Source organism: Lissotriton helveticus, chromosome 8 (assembly GCF_964261635.1).
Source record: "Lissotriton helveticus chromosome 8, aLisHel1.1, whole genome shotgun sequence".
In the NCBI taxonomy this organism is placed as follows: domain Eukaryota; kingdom Metazoa; phylum Chordata; class Amphibia; order Caudata; family Salamandridae; genus Lissotriton; species Lissotriton helveticus.
The window spans coordinates 166,061,198-166,081,829 of record NC_136069.1 but is presented as its reverse complement, the minus strand read 5'-3'; the positions used below and the strand labels follow the sequence as shown (position 1 = coordinate 166,081,829).

General features: G+C 45.5%; 1 protein-coding gene across 2 annotated transcripts in view; it reads left to right on the top strand.

The window, feature by feature from the left end:
- IGSF5 (immunoglobulin superfamily member 5) overlaps positions 1-20,632 on the top strand; it is a 931,320-nt gene that overhangs the window by 775,522 nt on the left and 135,166 nt on the right. For both annotated transcript variants that reach the window (XM_078656819.1, XM_078656820.1), the window contains one exon: positions 13,081-13,193. In XM_078656819.1, coding sequence (XP_078512945.1) covers positions 13,081-13,193 — 113 coding nt within the window. The remainder of the gene's footprint in view (positions 1-13,080; positions 13,194-20,632) is intronic.

The window sequence follows — 20,632 nt, the reverse complement described above, 5'->3', positions numbered from 1 at the left end:
CACACAAGGCGACATTGAGGCATTACAGAGCGCCTCCTGGTGGCGCAGAGCTGGTCCTGCAGCGCGGCTCCAACCGACTCCTCCTCCTCGCTCGTGGCATTCTCGCGCCAGATGTGCGGCTCTCGCCTTCCTTCGAGCCTCTACCCCATCTCCTGCCGCACATTTCTTCCATTTGAAACGTTTAGTGCTAGAAATAAACACGAGTTCTGCTTTTTCCTAAAGCGGCGCCTTTTTTGCTTCTCTAATCTGCCTTCTTGAAGGTATTCGACGGTGGGGTTATTCCCGTGGGTTTCCAATAAACGATTCCTTTAATTTGTCTCCCTCGCTCGCGCCGCAGTAGCTCCACTTCAGAGCGTGTGTGTAGTCAGGAATGAAACACAATCATTTTCTGCTTTGGTTGGTGCCGAGTAAACAGACCGGCTGCACCCCCGCCTCCCTTGCCGCTGACTACGGGCCTGCTCCGGGTGCAGGAAAGTACAAGGGGGGGTCGGATAAGAAGGGTGACAGAGGGGAGGTCGAGGCTCAAGGGGGCGGGAGGAGAAGAAAGAAAGCAGGCCTCAAGAGCAGGGGTGCAAGAAAGTACAAAGGAGACGAGGCGCAGCAACGTTAGGAGAGGGGAGGCGGACATGTGTGTGGTGGGGGCAGGAGAGGAAGAAAGTAATCAGGGGTAGACGCGAGGAGGAGGGTGCACTTCATATAGCATGGGTACAAGAGAAGTAGAGCAAACACAGGGATACAAGCAGGGCTTAATTTGAAGACAAGAGAGGAGCGCTCCATACGACCACGTTTCTCCAGGGCGAGGCAGAAATGCCTCGGAGAAACGCAGCCTCATTTTCGCATTCAGGGGCGTGTTTTCTTTCTCTCCTCTTTCCATTGGCTGGAAGGTAAAATTCCAGCCAATGGGAATAGGAGAGAAAGTAAATAGAAAGAAGCTTAAAAAAACGCCCCCGAATCCGAAAAAGACGGGGCTTGAACCGAGTGACGCCCCTCTCCTCCAATGGCTAGCCTCCATTTAGGAAGCCAGCCAATAGAGAAGAGGGGCGTGTTCCAAGCCCCCTCTAAGAAACATTAACTCTTCGGAGCTTCGCCCACTGCTTACGCAGTGCGACGGAGTCCTCGACCTAAAAAGTGGGCTTTGGATCTTCCCCTTCGAACATTGGCTTTCATTGGCCATCTACTTTCAGCCATTTGTTTGAGACATTGTCAAACATGTGTCCTCAGGCCACCCAGGCATTGCTCTCTCACCTGATGATATTAGCTGTTTAGATGTATCCTTCGGCTTCTGCTTGTGTTTACATGACAGAACTATTTTACAGCTATGACCCTCTGAGTCTGTTCCTGCTAGTGTTTACTCGATTGTCTCTCTTTAATGTGTTATGGCCACATGTGTTAGCACAATAAGCTCCGACCTATTGGCTTTGCCAGTGCTTGTTTTACAATATGGATTGTTTGTGGCGATCCCCAGATCCTTACGAATCTTACTTGTAATCCATTTGCACAGCATGATTCAATCAAAACTTTAATAATGTATCGATGATAGAGGAAACAGACACTTTTACATGCTTTGGAGCATATTTATAAGCCCATTGATCCTTGGGTGCTTCACTTTTATTGACGCACCGGCAGGGCAATGGGCTTCCCCATATTTACACACCATTTTCAAGGCATGCAACAAACACATGTAACAGGACAGGTAGTGCAACACAATCAGCCACAATTCCAAGGCCATAAGATCATATTAGGATAAACATTGCAGTTCCTAGAGCCCAAAGTAATCTCACCAAGGACCCCATATCTTACGGTGCTTATGTGGGCAGCCCTGTGCTGTGTATATGGCTCCTCCACTCATGAACACCACCAGTCTGTAGCCCGCTGCCAGACCAGCAAGTCCGGGGCGACAGCTGAAGTCCAGTTCTGGGCTATATCCCTTTTACCAAGAAATATCTCTCAGAGCTCTTCCCACCCAGGTCCTTCAATAGCCCCTGCAGGCCTATCCATGCTGAACAATAATGGGGCCTTCCTAACACCCTTGACAAGACCTTCAGTAGTTGGGACCAGTATCTGTGTATGAGGGGGACAACCTGACAAGGTGATAAAAATCTGCCTTGTTAACTCCACATCTATGACTCAAGGCTGATGGGAGCTCGTCTGCCCTCCACAAACTCACCGGTGTCAGATATGTAGTGTGCCAGTCATTTCCCTTAATCATCCAGAGCCGAGAGGAAATGGCCAAATTTCTTGGAGCCATGAGCGCTTCCCTCCATTCCCCGTCTTGTAGAGTTCCAACTCAGGATTTCCATGGGGTTAGCAACTAAATCCGGAGAGTTACTCCTAAAGTTGTAGATTTAGGAGACCCCTCCCTACCCCAAAGGAGTCATGACAACTTTACCCTCCACTGGACTAAATTCAATTTAGGCTCACAAAGCATGGTGGAGCTAAAAAAATCTGAAAAACTGGGAGTGGTATTATTGGAAGTCAGCCTGCAAAGCTGAGAAGGACTGCATGTGCGAACCATGCCACACATCACCCAAACAAGAAATCCTGATCAGGTCCCACTTCCCAAACACCTTCAAGTCAGCCCCTTGATGGAGCAAAGTACCCCTCCACAGGGGGTTCTGAAGTGTAACCCTATCTTTCCAGTTGCTCCACTTAGTAGCTACACACCACACTGTGAAAAATCACCTTGGTCAAGTCCTGGAGAAAGTGGGGGATCATTGACCCATACAGATGATTTATGATAGCATCCCATGACATAAGTAACATTTCCACCTGGTATGCTGGGTCTTCTCGACCGGTGTAAAACCAGTTAATCAGGTCCACAAGCTGCGAGGTCCAGTAGTAGAGGTGAAGGTCAGCTGCTGCCAGGCTGCCATAGAAGGTGGACTGCACGCATTTTCCAAACGTGATACGTGGAACCCGATGAGCCCACAGGAAGGGCCCCCCCATGGTCTCTATGGAGCAAAAGCAGGAACTGGGGACGTATGGGGAAGTTCTGCAAAACATATAGGAAGCATGACAACATCATCATTTTAAACACGGCAATCTTCCCTAAGATATCTAGAGGGAGAGAGGACCACCGCTCAAGATCTTTACACATGCGTGCCACCCGGGACATCCAGGCCAAACTGGGAAAAAAGAAAATGTATACGCCATGGTAGAGTAAGCTTGACCACTGGAGAGATATAGAAGTCTGCCGGTCATGAAGCTTGGCCATACAGGTCAAGCATATGTATTATTCTAGGAGCTGTTGCCCCTGAATCATTCAAGAAGATCAACTTTCTTGTTGTTGACAAAAAAGCACAATACGATCTTCTTCGACCCCCAGCCCCATCGGAACTGATGAAGCTGTGCATCACAGCAGACCCATGTTGACAGAGGCTCATTCGTGAGGGAAAATAGGAGGACGGACAACCGTGTCTGGTCCCCCTCTGAATCGGTAATCCCCACGTGAGGGAACCGTTCAAATGAATTCTAGCCATGGGACCAGCATATAAAGTCTGAACATAGGATATAAAGCGGGTCCCAATGACCAGTCGGGACAGGACATCCTAAAGAAAATCCGATTCAAGGGAATTGAAAGCTTTCCCGAAGTCTATAAGGAGAAGGGCATTGGAACCGGGCAGCAGATAATGGTAGGCCACCACCACTTGCCCTCTACGAATACAATGGCGTGTACCATGACAAGGCATAAACCCACATTGATAGGAGTGGATCAATGCTGGAAGAACCTGAAGTAGATGGTGGGCCTGCACTTTGGTGCAGATTTTAAGCTCAGAGTTGATGACAGAGATTGGGCTGTAGGACACACAGTTTACTGGGGATTTTCTCGCATTGTGCAGGACCACAATGGTCGCCTTGTTGATCTCTGCTGAGAAATGACGTTTGTTTATTGCCTCATTGTAGAGTGCCAACAGGTGGGGTGATAGTGCTGTCTGAAAATTCTTGTAATACTCTACGGGTAAGCTGTCGGGTCCTTGTGTCTTGCCTGAATTCATGGCAGAGAGGGCCGTAGCAACGTCCTGGAGGGTCAATTGTTCATCCAGCTCCGTGGCGGCTACCGCCACGAGACAGCACAACTGCAAATCTGCAATCAAAGGTGAGGAATACTCACACAGTGGCTGTTGGTGGTGCACAGTTAAAAATCTCCGCTCAGGGCCTGAATGTTAGGCACCACCCTATTCGCCAGATCCTGAGAGAAGAGACAATATAGGAGCTTGCCTGACTTGCCTCACCAATCATAAACCCTGCTTCTGGGTGGTCACCCAATTCTTTCATCAAGCCCACGTGTCACTCCAAACAAGAGTCTAGTTCTTGTGAAAGTTATTCTGCTGTGGCATTGTCAAAGAGGTGCCACAAGTTGAGGCACCAGATCAGCGCTCCGCGTGGGCCTCACGGCCCAAGTAGACTGTGACTGGGGCATGATCTGAAACACCCGGGAAAGGAACTTAATGCCCTCAGTGAGAAGCAAATCAATCACAGGAATGAATACCTAGTCAATACAGGAGCTGCTCTTATGTGCTGCAGAGGTATGAGTGAAAGCATGTGTACATGGGTGCCAGACATTGCTAAGACCAAGGCTGGCTGTCCAGTGCTCAAGGCCAAGGGCAGAGACCTAATCTGGGTCTTCAAACTATCAGCAATGGATGACATTGACATGTTAAAGTCCCCGCCCATGATGGTAACCTCTTTGGGGAAGGCCCGCCAAAACTTGCTTTACCGCTTCCAATGTAGGGCCCAACAACTGTGGAAGGAATGTAAACACTCAGCAAATTATGGAGCTGCCCATTAATTACCCCTTCAATGGCGACATGCCTGCCCTGTGGGTCTGATAAGCTACGGGTAACAAACCATGGGCAGACGTTTATCAGGATAGCTATGCTTTGAAAGCCCCTGGTGTGGCTCCCATGGTATACCTTTTAATATCCATAGCGGGCCAGGAATGGTACTTTACAGGTACCCTAGATGGTGCGTTTCTTGAAAATGGACTTTTTTACAGATATGCTAAATATTTTTCTTTCTGCTTTTTTCTGGAAAAAGCGGCAAATCAACTTTGTGTACAATAGTTTTTTGCGGAAGCATATCAACAAAGTTTTATTGAATAAAAATATAAATAACTTCACAATGGCATAAATTGCAAAAAGATACGCCTCCAGGTGGTGCAAAACTCAGCGGCAAGGGCGGTTCTCACACTGAAACCCAGATCACATATGACCCCCCATCTGAAGTCCCTACACTGGCTTGCCTGTGAGGGAAAGGATATTTAAGGCACTGGTTATTTTTTTCAAAGCCTTCCATGGCACTGGCTCCGCTTACCTTAGAAAACGAGTGAGCCGTTATGTTCCTACCAGGACACTCAGATCGTCCTCTGCCGACCTGGCCTGCATCCCCAAAGCTTGTCTGGCATGCAGAGGCGGCAGATCTTTCGGCTTCCTGGGAGCTCACACCTGGAATAAACTGCGGGCAGCTCAGAGAGCATTAACAGTTCTCTCCCACTTCAAAAAACAGCTGAAAACATGTCTATTTAAAAACGAAACCCTGGTGGGGCATGCACATGTGAACTGTTAGGGCTGGGACACTCTGGCGGAGTAGCTGTGCGCTATACAAATATTGGTCATTTATTCATTCAAAATTGTCAGTTGTAAGAAGTTCATCCTGCGTGGTACAATAAGGGGATCAAGGCAGCCTCCCCTCAAATAAGCCATGATACCAGGGCCACCAGCGTGGTACAATAAGGGGATAAAAGGCAGCCTCCCCTCAAATGGGCCATGATTCTATCCACCCGCCCTGCAGAAATCACATCACACCAATGGCTTGAAACGGAAGGGACAAGGAGAACTATCCACAGACTACTGAATGAGAAAACCACCAAGGCCTATGAAGATGTCTAAGAAACTTGTTGCAAAGTCTTATGACAATGACCCGGGGCTGACAGTCCAAGTGGGTGCAGCGGAGAGGGGATATATTACCTGAACAAAAAACCTTTTAACCAGCAGTCTTTATAGTTTTAATGTGATCATTGTTTTACTCACCAGTTTTATTCTTTCTTACTGTAATGATTTTAATTAATTGAACAGTTAATAAATTAATTCATTCAAGTTCATCCTGCAGCACTAAAGGTTGGCAAAATCCCTATTTTTTGTATGAGATATGCAGTGCTTGTGTCTAAATTGAAATATGCGTGCACCTCAAAAACAGTTTGAGTAAATGAAGCAAAAACAGATGAAAGTGAAAATTGGCTTGAACATGCCAGTAGCTTTGTTATGTGCTCTGACTAGTGCTGGAGTTATAAGCAGTGTGTAAATATCACAGGAGATAACTTTTATGCCACCATTTCGTATCTCGCTGAAAACATGACTAATCAAGTAAAAACATGTCTGTCAGACTGAAATTGAGCTACAATTTTGTAGCTGGCCTCCTGTGTCACTTCACTTGGTTGAGCTATGTCTGTGTCCCCACTTGATTCTTGTTCTGTGAGCGTGCCCCAGTCTTGAGGGCTTTTTGGAAAGGAATTTGAAAATGCACAAGATACCAGATTAGTGTATTTAATCACGTTTGGAGATCTTTCCTCGACACCAAGGCCCTTTTTACAAGTGGGTCTATAATTTCTGAGATGTGCAGTAACTTCTTTTACCGAACATATCCAAATAATACGATTTGTGTGTTTTTTGCACCAGGGAACACTAGGGAGCACATTCACAAGACAATGTCAGAGAGCGGTGCTGCGCAAAATTTGGCTGGGACATGCTACGGCAGTTTCAGAATGCAGGAGTGCGCCGTATTAACAACAAGATGGTGCACCCTTGTGTTTTCCCTAGCACTGGCGCAAAAAAAGCTGCCTAGCGCCAGCGCAGGCACGTGCTGCCATATTGCTAGGGTGCCTGAGCTGCAGGGACGATTGTGTTTATGCAGGAAGGCACACCAAACCAATCAATAATGGTGATTTGCATCTTCTATGTGTGCTGCAGCACACATGGAAAGAGCAAAAAAGGAGGCGAAATGAGTAATTTCTCCTTGTATCGCCATTCTAACTCCTGGTATTCCATGGCATTTGTTTTTGGCGCTGCCTCGGCCTTGTAAATCTGGGGTAGCATAAAAAAGCAGTGGGTGTTGCAGTGGAACAGCAACACCCATTGCACGTCCCTTTGCCACAGTGCACTGCAGAGGAAAGGGGCATATTTACAAGGTTATGCCCCCTTGTAAAAATGGAAAATGGCGCTGCGCCACCGGAACGTCAAATAAAGTGACTTCTGATGGAAAGTGATAGAAAATGTATCTCTTGTTAAATGTACATATTTCTATGGAGAAAAATGGCCTTTATTTACCAAGATGCAGATTTTGGAGCGCTAAGCACCAAAATCTGCATCCGATGTCCCATTTCATGGGGAAAACTCATAATAGTTGATGATTATCATATCCAGCGTTTAATCTCTTTCATCCTCGCTCCACAAGGAGCTAGAGCTCTCTGCCCCGTGCTCAGGGATTACATCTGCTAACGCTTTGCTGATTTCCAATTTCAGTCATTACTGTAGTCATTTGGTTACTGTCACAATTTTGCTCTTTAGCTTGTCATTATAGATCTTGGGTGCTATTCGTTCTTTCTTGTCTCCAACCTTCTTATTGACCAACCTGTGCATTGCTAGAGAGGGTTTACTTTGTGTAATCTTTCTCAGCCTGCATTGACATCTAGTGGAAATAAATACGTTTGTAATGAAGGCCCAAATATTTAGACGCACTCTTAATTCGATCATCTGGTTCAACATTAAGGAAACAAATAAAAAAAAATTCCTGTTCTTACTAAGGTTTGAGCACACTATCAGGGATTCCATCATTTACATGATTAGAAGATTCAGCCTAATGCAGTGGGGGTTCACAGCTGGAGAGTTTTACATAAAGGAACCACTCCCTATCAAACGATTATATATTCAAATTGTAGAAAATTAGCTAAGAGGTGACTACCTGTCAGTGAGAATTCTGTGCCTGCTTCAATGGAAAATGCGTTGTCTATAAATGACAGTGAACTTCCACATCATGCTTAAGAATTATATCTAGTACAGCTTGCTCCAAAAATCACCACCACCTACACACCAAGCACTTACCACTGCTGCTGAATGGATGTGGCTCATTTGCTACACTAGTTCTTTGTGCGAATTTTGGATTTTACTCAATACCTATGACTTAAATGTTGGGACACTGATGGCAGCACCCCCACACCAAAAACTGATCCAGCACTACTGCTATATAAAACCACATTTTTAAGGGAAGCATACTTTACCCCGCAGTCACAACACCGACTAGCCTTTTGCAACGCAGTCACTACCCCGACTGAGAAATTACCATGTGATACTTTACCATGCAAGTCCTTACAACAACTTGCTGTAGGGGGCGCATTGGACTGGTGTTGTATTTATAATATGTATAATAATACCCAGTTTACTGTCCTTTGAAGAGCGGAAGTTTAAGTCAGCATTGCCTGGATTAAAATTTGTGAATTGGATTCTAATTTGTAATCCACAAAACACTGCATATTTAAAAAGAGTGTTCAAGTCAATCAGTCAGCATGCTGACTACGATCACGTTCATTTAGGTTTTAGGAATTAAAATTTAGGAATACGTTGAGTAGTATACAACGTGGGGCGGGAACTTCAAGCCAATTCATTTATGCTACAACATTTAGGCCCTCATTACAAGTGGCACCAAATGTGTTTATTATCACATCTTTTATATTCAGATGTCCTGGGGATTGGGATTCAACAAGTGTACCCATATTATGCAATTTTCACTGTAAAATGTGGCGAACATGCTGATTTTGTGTTTACTGCACCAAATTGCACATGTTCTTCCATGGTCGCCCTGCATTTTTCCCCTCAGTAATTTCCAGCAGGCTTGACCTGCAGAATCTACCTGAGGAAAATTTAGGGGTGCTGAGTGTGCCACAAAACTTAACATTCCAGTCATACCGGAATTTAACGGACCCTCATCATGGGAGCAATTGGTGACACACATATTCACTGCCCCCTTCACACACACACACACACACACTCACAAACTCGCTCTCTTCCTCTTGATTTTTGTTTTGATAAGATTGCATTTGATGTGCAAATATTGGCCTCTTGGCTATACACTTGATAACCAGGTTTTGGACTCTCAGTGCCTGATGTATTTACATCAGGGATGTATGCAGTTTTACTGCAAGCTTTTACTAATCTGGTTTTGGTATCCCTTGTGGAAAATATTTTACTGCCCCACTGGGTGCCACACACCAGCCGAGCAGAGCACTTGATGATGACCAGACCTTACACGTGCTTAATGTGAATCATTTTGCAATGTTTCAGAAACCGTTAGTAAGCAGGAAGTGTGGAGTTGACATGTTTTACTCTGTGGCTGAGAGAAGCTTTAAGTTGCTTGTTCCAAGGGTGTAACTATCAATAGTGCAGCAGGTTCAATTGCATCAGACACTAGGGGCCTCATTTATGAAAAGTGACCCATCGCTGCGTGAAAACAGCGATGCGTCACTTTTCACTGCGCCCTCCTTGCGACACCAATGATGCGTCATATTTACAGTATGACGCATCATGGCGCAAGGAGTTACAGATACGTCAGTATTTCTGACGTATCTGTATGGCGCAAAAGTGACGCATTGCTGGAGTGTGTCACAAAAGTGACGCAATTCCAGCAATGTGTCCTTTCACATGGGGCAAGCCCCATGTGAAAGGGTATGCGTCAGTCTTACGCCTGCTTTGAGGCAGGCGTAAGAAATTGACGCATTTGTGTCCTAGAAGTGGCGCAGTGAAATCTTATAGATTTCACTGCGTCACTTCTATGACCCTTTCTTGCTTCAGAACGCCCCCCCCTGCATACATTATACCTGGCGTAGGTATAATGTAGCGTAGGGGTTTACAAAGTGACGCATCTACCTAGATGCGTCACTTTGTAAATATGGTGCAACAAGGCACATTTTTTACGCTGCTGGTGCATCACAAAAAGTGGCGCACCGGCGGCGTAAAAGTGACGCACGGCCTCATAAATGAGGTCCCAGGAGTATGAGGGATCCGGGCAGTGCAACTCCACTTTGTCTCACTTTCACTATTTAACTAGGATCAGACGAGCCCTTTTTTCCTTTCTTGCATTACATCCTTCCTTGTTCCTGGCCAGAGGGGTAATATGCCAATTACTTCTAATAATCTCATCATTCAGAGTACCCTTCCTGCTCCAGTCCTTACTAAATGAGGCTCATGGGCTCCCCTTCTAGTGGGTGTGCCCCCTAAATATCGAATCAACAATATTGATGAGACAGCATATCGAGGACAGAATATCGAAAATAAAATAGTGATAGGTAAAGTGTCTTGTGAGTTAGCAATGACGGAATCCTTTTGGCTCCTGAAGGACTCCGTAGAGCTATGACATAGGTGTTAGAGAGGAGTACAATGAAGGCTGATTTAGATTGTTGAGTTTGCAGTTACACGCAGAAGAATAAAGACTTGTAATACTAACCTCCTAAAGTGGCGTAGTCATTTGCGGTCCTCCAGGCTGGTGAAGACGCTGCAAATGGCGATGAGAAAGGGTATAAGTAACTCGAAGGTTGACAGTGCTCGCCCAGGGAATTCGCCGTGGTCCAAGCAAACTGCTTGTGCATGCCATGTGTGCCGTGGTTGAAGTACAGAATCAACACTTTGTGCCTGTGCAGTGAAAGCAAAGCTCCAGCCACTGTGAAGCAGCTGAAGATAACGAAAGCAATGCAGAGAATCTACACGTGGTTGCCTGAGAACCTGATGGTCAGGCAATACATAAAAGAATTGCACTACCACTTGATATAAAGCCATACATTATACGGAGTGTCTATGCTGAAGGCGGATACAACTAGGTTTTCAAAGAGCAGTCATTGATAACTGGAAATTGCAAAATATCACTGCAAACAGAAGAGTTGCAAGGTGGAGAGCAGCTAGGTGTCGTAAAGTGCAAATTAACATTAAGAAAATAAGAGATAATTAACTTGCCAAACCCATTACAGAGAGTCATCATACTACTGCAAGCAGTGAAATGGCACAAGGAGACGTGCCAACATTTGTGCTTACCGATCCATCTACATCTGTAGTGGTCAGTCACCTAAACTACTGAGTGGGTCTCAGAAAATCTTCACAAGTCTTCGAAGAATAAAGAGCCTAGAACGACTCTCAGAAAAGTGACATTGTTCAGCTGGCAGCAAAAAAAAGTCACATTTACCGTTAGTAATAAAGATGATCCTGAGATCAGCACGTCGCAGGGCCTCACAGATGAGTTACCTACGCCAAGTCACCGTGATCCACCAGCGGTGTTATTAAGTTTCACGCTGGTCTACAAAACTGCTGCGTTCCTGAAACCACTGCCGCCTTTTGATACCACCAAAAAGCAAAATATTGGCAATAGATAGATTGTATAGCTAGAGACATTTGAAGTTTTCATTGATTCACCTGATGAGACCGATAACAAAAAGAGTATCAAATTCCTCAAAAACCTTGCTGATGATGATGTAAAAGAAGTCATAAGGTAAATACCAGACACTGACGAAGAGATCACATACCGTCAGAAAAAAACTTTGAATCATAAATTCAATCCAATGCCCAAATGTAAACATTTTCAGTCAAAAACAACAGAAAGTTGGTGAAACCATCAATGAATGTGCGGAAAGACTCAACACACTCATCAAACACTGTAGGTTCAATTAAGTTAATGATGAAGAAGCTAAATGCCTAAGAGTTATTGATGGATGCTTGTTAGATTCATTCAGACAATGAATGCTGAGAGAAACTATTGGTCTGGAGCAAGTGTTAATAGCTGCCAGCGCTGAAGAGTGTGCCGAGAAACAAGCTGCTGACATGGAGGCCGGAGGTGACTAGAAAGAATCAGTCATGAGTGTGAAAAGTAAGCAAAAGCCAAAGACTATAGGACACAAGATTGATGGACTCCTTAGAGCTATGACATAGGTGTTAGAGCAGAATACAATGAAGGCTAATTTAGAATGTTGAGTTCACAGTTACACGCAGAAGAATAAAGACGTGTAATACTAAGCTCCATGTGTGGCATAGTCATTTGCGGGTACCCAGGCTGGGGAAGACGAAAAAAATAGGTAACATACAAGCCAACAGACCCGATTCAGAAGAGAGACTACCAATATTGTAAGCCTAAAGGGGCTTTATTTTAGATGTCTCCCACCTACAATTGCCTCAGTTTTAATAGACGTCAATGGGGAAAATGCATTCCATCGATATTCTTTCAAGAATCTCTCACATTCCTGTTCTAAAATGTTGGCATGCATGAGGTAGGTAAGTCTAGATTTTCTGTACCTACTCCACATATGCAGTACATATATCATCAGGTTACGTAGATGTGAAGTTAGAAATAGTAAATCTATACTTTCACATATTCACCTACCTTTTAATATTTATGTCCCTCAATATTAATTTGCCACAATATTGTTGGTGTTGATATTCAGTAGTCCCATCCTCACAGTTGCATTTGGTTGGGTGCGAGATTGGTTTGCTCACGTTCATACTGTTGGTCCGGAGAACAGAAAGGGAAGTCAGAGAAATGAAGATTACCAGTGAGGCCCTCATAATGAGCTGCCCAGTTTACTGCAATATGTCCAGTAAATAGTGTTACTGCACATATCCCAATTATGAGTTTTTTGATAAGTAATGGCATGCCAAACTGCTATTTACTGGGGAAACATTCCCAGTATTTACTAGATCATTCGGAAATCAGCAAGTTGTTCCACCAAAACTCGTAATTTGGTGGGGTTTATTGCACACAATACACTGTCTCAGTGGAGTCAGATTTCATCAGGTGCGATAAATATCACACCAAGTACAGGGCCTGAGTAGTAGGCCCCTTAGAGTTTATGGCACCCTTGCTACTCAACAGGCTTGCTCGGTGGTTCAGTTGCCTAGCAAGAAGTGTCTGCGCATAGGAGCTTGAGTGGTAGTTCTGGACCATGAATTTGTGCAGACCATGTTCTTAAGTGCTGGATCTTTGTGCAGTGATGCCTTGTTTCATGTCTGCTTGGCTCTCTTTCCTGATGTAGTTTCTGTGAATGTTACCATGTAGGAAGGTGTCAGCTCAGAGAGCGAACAATGTCAGCACCATCTCGAAGAGCAGCGCCATGAAAGCTGACCTTGGAGATCACGAAGAGGAGCCAGCCACTAGAAGACCTTTACCAAGTAAGGATCAGCTGACATTTTCATTGTGTCAAAGAACTTTCTATGATTGCTAATAATTTCTCTTTCCATGGAGTAGTCTGTATGTGGGACCACCAGTTCATTTTTAAAGCAACCTCCATTCACCTTTCGCCAGTTTATACTGTAGGTGCTAAACCACGGATTCAGGTCCTCCTCATGTAAATTGATCTCACAGTTAAGGGACACAGGGGGAACCCCTGGTACTCTGAGCAGTTGGTAGCTGCTTTTAGGGATGGATGGGTGGAGGGGTCATCAGTTATCCAGCCTAGCAATCGACCATGAAGGAACACATACAATTTTCACATAGACATGTATGTCATTTTCTGCCCCAATTGCAAGTGGAAACAATGGGGCTCAATATACAAATTCTGTGCACTACTGGGCTGATTTTAGATCCTAGTGCACCACAGCAGATATCAATTGTTCAAATTATGATGAATGCCCGACTAAATGTCCAAGGATAGTCAGGCAAGATTGCCATCATTTAAAACAGTAAAACTTTTCCACGGGTCTATGGTGTTCCTTGCCGTTTTATATACCGTTTTGTTTCGCGCAAGGCGAAATCTTTTGTTTAGAGTATGTGGCTTGGGAATCCGCCCTCTGTTCCATTGGCTAGCTCCATAAATGGAGGCTAGCCATTGGAACAGAGATCTGTCCGTCAATTGCGGAGCAGATTCGGGTGCGTTCCGGCCATTTTTACTCATCCTGCCCCTTCTGACAACGTCATGCGGCGGTGGGCGGGGTTTATTTTTTTTTGTCCTCCATGTTTGTTTTGGCCATTCCGCGGTCGACCGCCGCCAGAGGAAGTCCAGGTCCAGGTGAGTGCTGGCCGTTCCCGCCGCCCCCCCTCCCGCTGTCCGTGCTCCGCCCCCCCTCCCGCTGTCCATTCCCATCCCCCTCCCGCTGTCCGTTCCCACCCCCCCTCCCGCTGTCTATTCCTTCCTCGATCACATCTCCGTTTCGCCGTCTGTCTCCTTCTTTCCTTGGGGTTGCCTCTTTTGCAAAAAGCTCTACTGAGCGACTCTGTGGGGAATAATACATTTTTCAGGGACTTGCAGAAAACGTCACTGGGACATGCTTACCGAGATGATTAAAATGTAACAGGGTCGCGGCAGGCGAAACGCCGAAATGTTCTCAAAACGTAGGGATTATATTTTGACAATCAGGACAGGTGGCGCCGGCTGGCCCAGCCCTCCACCCCATCGGCGCCCTCTCCCCTCCATCTTTCTTCTATCTTCACATATTTCATTTCAGTCCCTCGCTTTCCCACCCCTTGCGCTCTCGTCCTCAGCATCCCCGCTTCTATTTTCTTCTCTCTCGTCCCCACTCTTCCACCTCCCCTACCAGTCCACCCCTCACTCCCACTCTCCCTCCCTTGACCTCTTTCCTTCTAGCCGCCCTCTCTTTATCTCTACCCCAGTCCGCTCTCTGTCTAGCCCTCTTTTCTCCATTCCTGCCTCTCCTCTGTTGCACCCATCGCTCTCTCTCCACCTCGCCACCTCCCGCCCCACGCCCCCGCCTCTTCGCCTTGCCTGACTCCCACATGCCAATGCTGAGTGACAGACAAAGCCGGATCGGGTGAAGTTGTGCGACTCCCCCGGGCGCGGCGCTCCCTCCCCGGGTGCCGGAGGAGACCCCCCAGGCTCCCATGGGACCCTCCCGCAGGACTGGGACTCCCCGTTATTGGTGCTGATGGGCTGCGGTGTGCGCAGCTGGATGAATTCTAAAATACATGTGGGAGTCAGGCAAGGCGAAGAGGCGCGAAAATGCTTTTTAGGAGTATGTGAGGGATTTGGAATACAGCCCCAAAGAGTATGGGGGTGTTAATAATGGAAGAGGATTGTGGGGCTTATTTGCATATGCCTAGGATGTGGCTGTGTTGTTTTGTTGGGGTCACTGGGCTTTGATGTCTGGACTGGACGTGGGATGGGGCTTTGTAAGATCTGATTAGGTTTTCACTCGGCGGGAAGGGGGGGCGTGGGGTCTATCAAGGGTCTCATAACGGAGGGCATGAGGGGGGGTGCCCATACTGGACTTTCCAGGGTCTCACAAAATAAATTAAAATAAAATAAAAAAATCTGTTCAGGGTCTCAGATGGAGGGGTAGGAAGGGGGGGGTTCTTACATGGTTCAGTCCAGGATCAAAGAAGGTGGGGTCGTAGCTGGGAGTCTCAGAGGGACCTGTTCATGGTTTCCCCTTAAAAGCAGATAAAGGCGATCTCCCACGGAGCTGTCCAATGTTTCACTCCCAGGAGGGGAGAGGGCGCGGATCTGCCGGAAGTGATGTTCTCCATAACTTACTTCTTTATCTGCGTCCTCGGCAAACATCAACCGTGGTCGGGATACCATCATCCCGAGATAGGGGCGGGGCCTCCAATGATCAGATGGGTCACATCGAGTTTACTAGGCTGAGTTGGACAGGGTGAGGGAGGTATTGATTTACTTTTAACACAGTGGCACATATGTTTGATCTGATTATTGAACGTCCCTGAAAATGTATAGTTTACTTTGAATTACTTAAGGTTATGTATCTCGCTAGACTGTCGACAGCTTAAGATAACAGAATAAAATTATTGTTCACTGTCCCCATGCTAGTATCTGTCCAAGGACTCACCGAAGGCGAGGGAGGGGATGTCATTCCAGGTAAAAGAGCTGGGATCAGGTGGGCAGAAATTACTGACGGTTTAAGCAGCATCTGTGGGATAAAAATATCAAGGAGCTCGTGCGTGTGTGCCCCAACACTGCTGATGCATTGTAAACTGTAAACAATAGATTTGGGGATCCAGAAGACTTCGGTTATGTGATTTGTAAAGGCTGCCCACCGCGCCACCAGCACATTCGAAAGTGTTAACAGCCCAGCGTGTGAGCTGGAGGGTTTAAGTATATGCTGTTAGTATAGTGTATATCGTAGTGACGTTATCAGCACACCTTTTGTTAACAATCCACCAGATGCACACAAGGACAGGGGTGTATGGAGCTGTAACCAGTCCAGTGGCTGACTGAGCTGTAGGAGTGAAAGCATAGGGTCTCCTTACGCCTAAGAAGGAGGAACAAGCTATCATTGTACATGAGCTCTCGGAGGCAATCCTATGGCGTCTGTCCATGTTACTGGGTGGAGTGAGATGGGCCAAAGGCTGCTGTCGGTCGGATACCTACCAGCCGCCGTGTAGCCCTTGCCCTAGGAGCATTACTTGAGGCTGAGACGGCAAACACTAACAAGTTTGATGGAAAACCGCAAACCCTGTTGAGTTTCCAACGTCCACCACATACGCGGTCCAATGCACATATTTACGTTGGGCTGGAATTACATTGCTTTGTTTCTTTCCTACACAACATCCATCATTCCCACAAGAACCACAGGTTTTACACAACGACTTAAGTCCTTGTGTAAATTTGAACTTTCAAGAGATTCCATTTTCACCATCCGTTTGCGAGCGTAAATGAACTCGCGCACCTTTACCTTGGGACCGTCCAGTTCCTGTGAATGTTGTGGGGAGCGTTGCTGAGGCAGCAAACATCTGGTTTCACAGCCCCCACAGGGTATTTCTGCTCAAACCTCCATGACGTTGAGAGAAAGCGACGAAAGGGCGTAAGGAAGACAGCAAATCAGGCATGCTGCCAAGAGCCCAATAAGAGGCATATATAAGAGATTATCCGTCAGTAATAAACATGACACCGAAGCCTATTTTACATACAATAAGGCCCTGCTGCAAGTTTGTGCTCGCCATTAGGAAGTGGTAGTCTCACCCCCAGAGTCTACAAACATTTAGAATGGATATTTTGATGGAAGCAAGGGCTGCTCCATTTCTGTTCGATGACACCGGGTTTTACACTTGCTGCGGCTACAACCCTGGGGCGCCAGTGGTATTACCGTAGAAAGTCACGCAAAACAGGTCAGGCTTTGAAAACCGTCACTGTGACAGCCTCAAATGTAAAACCCCAGGCGGGACAAGGTGTGGAACCACACCCCCACAGAGAGGCTGGTGCCACACCTCTATAGCAGGACTGCCTTCTTTCGTCATTAGGGGCATCGTATCCAGTCCTCATCCTTTATGTCATCACCTAATGCATTATGGGTATTGTAGTCTTGCTTCCATTGAACTAATTAGACTAAAACACCTGAAAACCATGACTGCTCCAGTGTGTGTGTGTGTGTATGTGACTGCTCCAGTGTGTGTGTGTATGACTGCTCCAGTGTGTGTGTGTGTGTGTGTGTGTGACTGCTCCAGTGTGTGTATGTGTGTGTGTATGTGACTGCTCCAGAATGTGTGCGTGTGTGACTGCTCCAGTGTGTGTGTGTGTGACTGATCCCGAGTGTGTGTGTGTGTGACTGCTCCAGTGTGTGTATGTGACTGCTCCAGAGTGTGTGCGTGTGTGACTGCTCCAGTGTGTGTGCGTGTGTGTGTGTGCATGTGACTGCTCCAGAGTGTGTGTGTGTGTGTGTGACTGCTCCAGGGTGTGTGTGTATGTGACTGCTCCAGGGTGTGTGTGTATGTGACTGCTCCAGAGTGTGTGTATGTGACTGCTCCAGAGTGTGTGTGTGTGTGTGTGTGTGTGTATGTGACTGCTCCAGTGTGTGTGTGTGTATGTGACTGCTCCAGAGTGTGTGTGTGTGACTGCTCCAGTGTGCGTGTGTGTGTGACTGCTCCAGTGGGTGTGTGTATGTGACTGCTCTGGGTGTGTGTGTGTGGGGCTCTGGGTGTGTGTGTGTCGCTCTGGGTGTGTGTGGCTGGCTCTGGGTGTGTGTGTGTGTGTGGCTCTGGGTGTGTGTGTGTGTGGTAGTAATTGCTGTCTGCTGAGCTCGTCCGTAGGGTACAATAGGTCTCACATTTGAGAGAGATTAAGCTATTGGCAATGTAAATGACAATGCCATTTATTTATCGGTTTTCAAAACCAACACATAAATACAAATTTTGTCATTTACAATGCCAATAGCTCTAACTTTTCCAAAGGCGAAACCGTTGCATTGTAAATGCTTGTTTACATTTTGTTGACCAAGTGTATATTTCAGAGCTTTAGAAATTAAAACACGAAAGCAAACAGAGAAGGCATTACCTTTAAAATATCGTTATATTTGAAAAACTGAATAAAGATGTGGGGGCATATTATCAAGGGGGTTTATCTCTGCTTTTTTGGCTTTAAAAGCCAAGGAAGCGGAGATAAAATTATCTCCCTATTACCTAGCTGTCGCTAACACCAGTTAGCGACAGCTAGTAGGAGATAGCGACCATCTTGGGCCCCACTTTGCATGTCAGTGATATTTATCACTAATGACATGCAAAGTGGGCGTGCCAAGATGTTAGCGACTGGAAACAGTCGCTAACATCGCTATCTCCTATTACCAACTTATGGAGATATTCGCGCTAAGCGCGAATATCTCCAAAAGCTAACACCTGCCCTGAGCAGTTCTTAGCCATGTTATCCAATGGGAGGTGGATAACATGGCTAAGAGCATTAGCTCGATAATGCATGAATATCGCGGACTTTTCAGCGATATTCATGCATTGCGGCCGATTTTTATCGCATTTGCGATAAACCTTGGTAATACCAAGGTTTATTTGCGATAAAAATCGCCGCAGCTCAGCGGTAAATTTTTGTCTCTAACCAAGCAATAGCGATAATTATCGCTATTGCTTGGTAATATGCCCTGTGGAGTTTTCATTAGTAGGAAATAAACCTTTTAAACTCACCCGGTAGAAACATAACTTTATGAAGAATGTTTGACTTCAGTTGTGTGGGCAAACATCGAGGCATTTAAAATATTATACACAAATAGTTAACAGTTTTTTTCATGAGTTAGTGTGTCTTACTTTTGGAAATTCAGAAGAAGGTCACTCTAAGTTGTGAGTAAGGCACACCTACTGTCAGAACCAAATTGTGATTAGATCCCTGCCTGCTTTAGTCAAACAAAATGCATATTTACTTAAATGGAACTAGGTAAAGTATAATCTAGAGTTTGCTTAGGAAATAGCCAGAGTATTCGTGAAGTCACCAGTAGACGTTATTGAAAAGTCCACCAGTGACATGATGAAATATTGACCACAAAAAAATAAAATTACAAAACTATTCAACTAGATTTCAATAAATACATAATGATATATTTGGTAGGAAACTAGATCTTGGTCTGTAGAGTGTTCTTTTTGCGATTTGCTGTAAATCCGTTCAGGAGTTTTTGAGACATTTAGGTTTTAAAATATTTGTCTATCTGGACGGTTCGGTCCAAGGGACTACCTCATGAGTCTCACAGGTTCGCTACAATAGATTTGGATTGGTCCATAGAGCTTTTTTTCCTTGGCCCAAATCACTCCTGTGAGAGTCAGAGACCCAGAGGAGTGAGCGCTCTGAATGCCAGCCAGCATCATGAGAAAAATGTTGCTGGCAGCTATTAAAGGACTTCTGGACTTAGTTTCCCTGAAGCATCTAAAAGCTAGGCAAAGTGGAACCACGCTTCCCCCTCACCTAATAATACAGGGCGTGCCATCTTTTAAGTCATTTGAGATGTCATGAGTGATGTCATAAATGCTGTCATAGAACATGTCATGAGTGATGTAATATGTGAGGTCATAAGCAGTGCACGGCAGGGGTGCAAGTTATAGTTAGCTCTTCTAACTTAAACTGGTAAATGTAAGTTTTTCTTTTCAGTGCAAAATGTTTTGTTGGTACTGACATATTCACCTAACTATAACATCACGTTAACCTTTGTTTCTTTCTGAAAAAACAAAGGCTAAAGTGACATTATAGTTAGGAATTATAAATATATTTTACTTTATATTAATAAAGCATTAGAAATTTACTGAAAAAAAGGTTAAAGGGACGCTATAGTTAGTTGAAAAATATCGGTTAAAACCTACCATTTTAAACTAACAAACCACTGAAATTCACCAGTTATACTTATCACAGGTAACTATAACTCACGCCCTTGCCATGCACATTGTTTTCTTCAATTATGTCACGTCAGATTTTGCAGAGATGTTGTACCCCTTTCATTTATAAAGAAAAGTGCCCTGTGGGGTGGGGTCCGAAGGCCTAGAAAAGGCTAGGGAAGCAGGAACTATTCACCTCCTTCTATTTTAAAATATTATATGCCGCTTAACCCGGGCCCTGATCCACCCCACCCCTCACCAAGCAAGCAAGGCACTGAGCATGGGTAGGGAAATAGCGAATAAAAATGCCCCCCAACACACATTGTAGAAACTCCCAGTGCAATAGAACCATGGCTTTTTTGACCTCTGAAAACAAACTACCACTATATGAGTTTTAAGAAGACAATCAGTTTTTGTTGTGCGGGTGCAATAAACATGGCACTCAGTGGTCACAGTTCAGTTCTTTCAGAGGAGCATCTTTATCAGGGGCTGCACTGAAAGCACAGAGATCCCTGCCTCTCTAGAACAGATTGGCAAGCATTCTTTTGCCAGAAGGGCA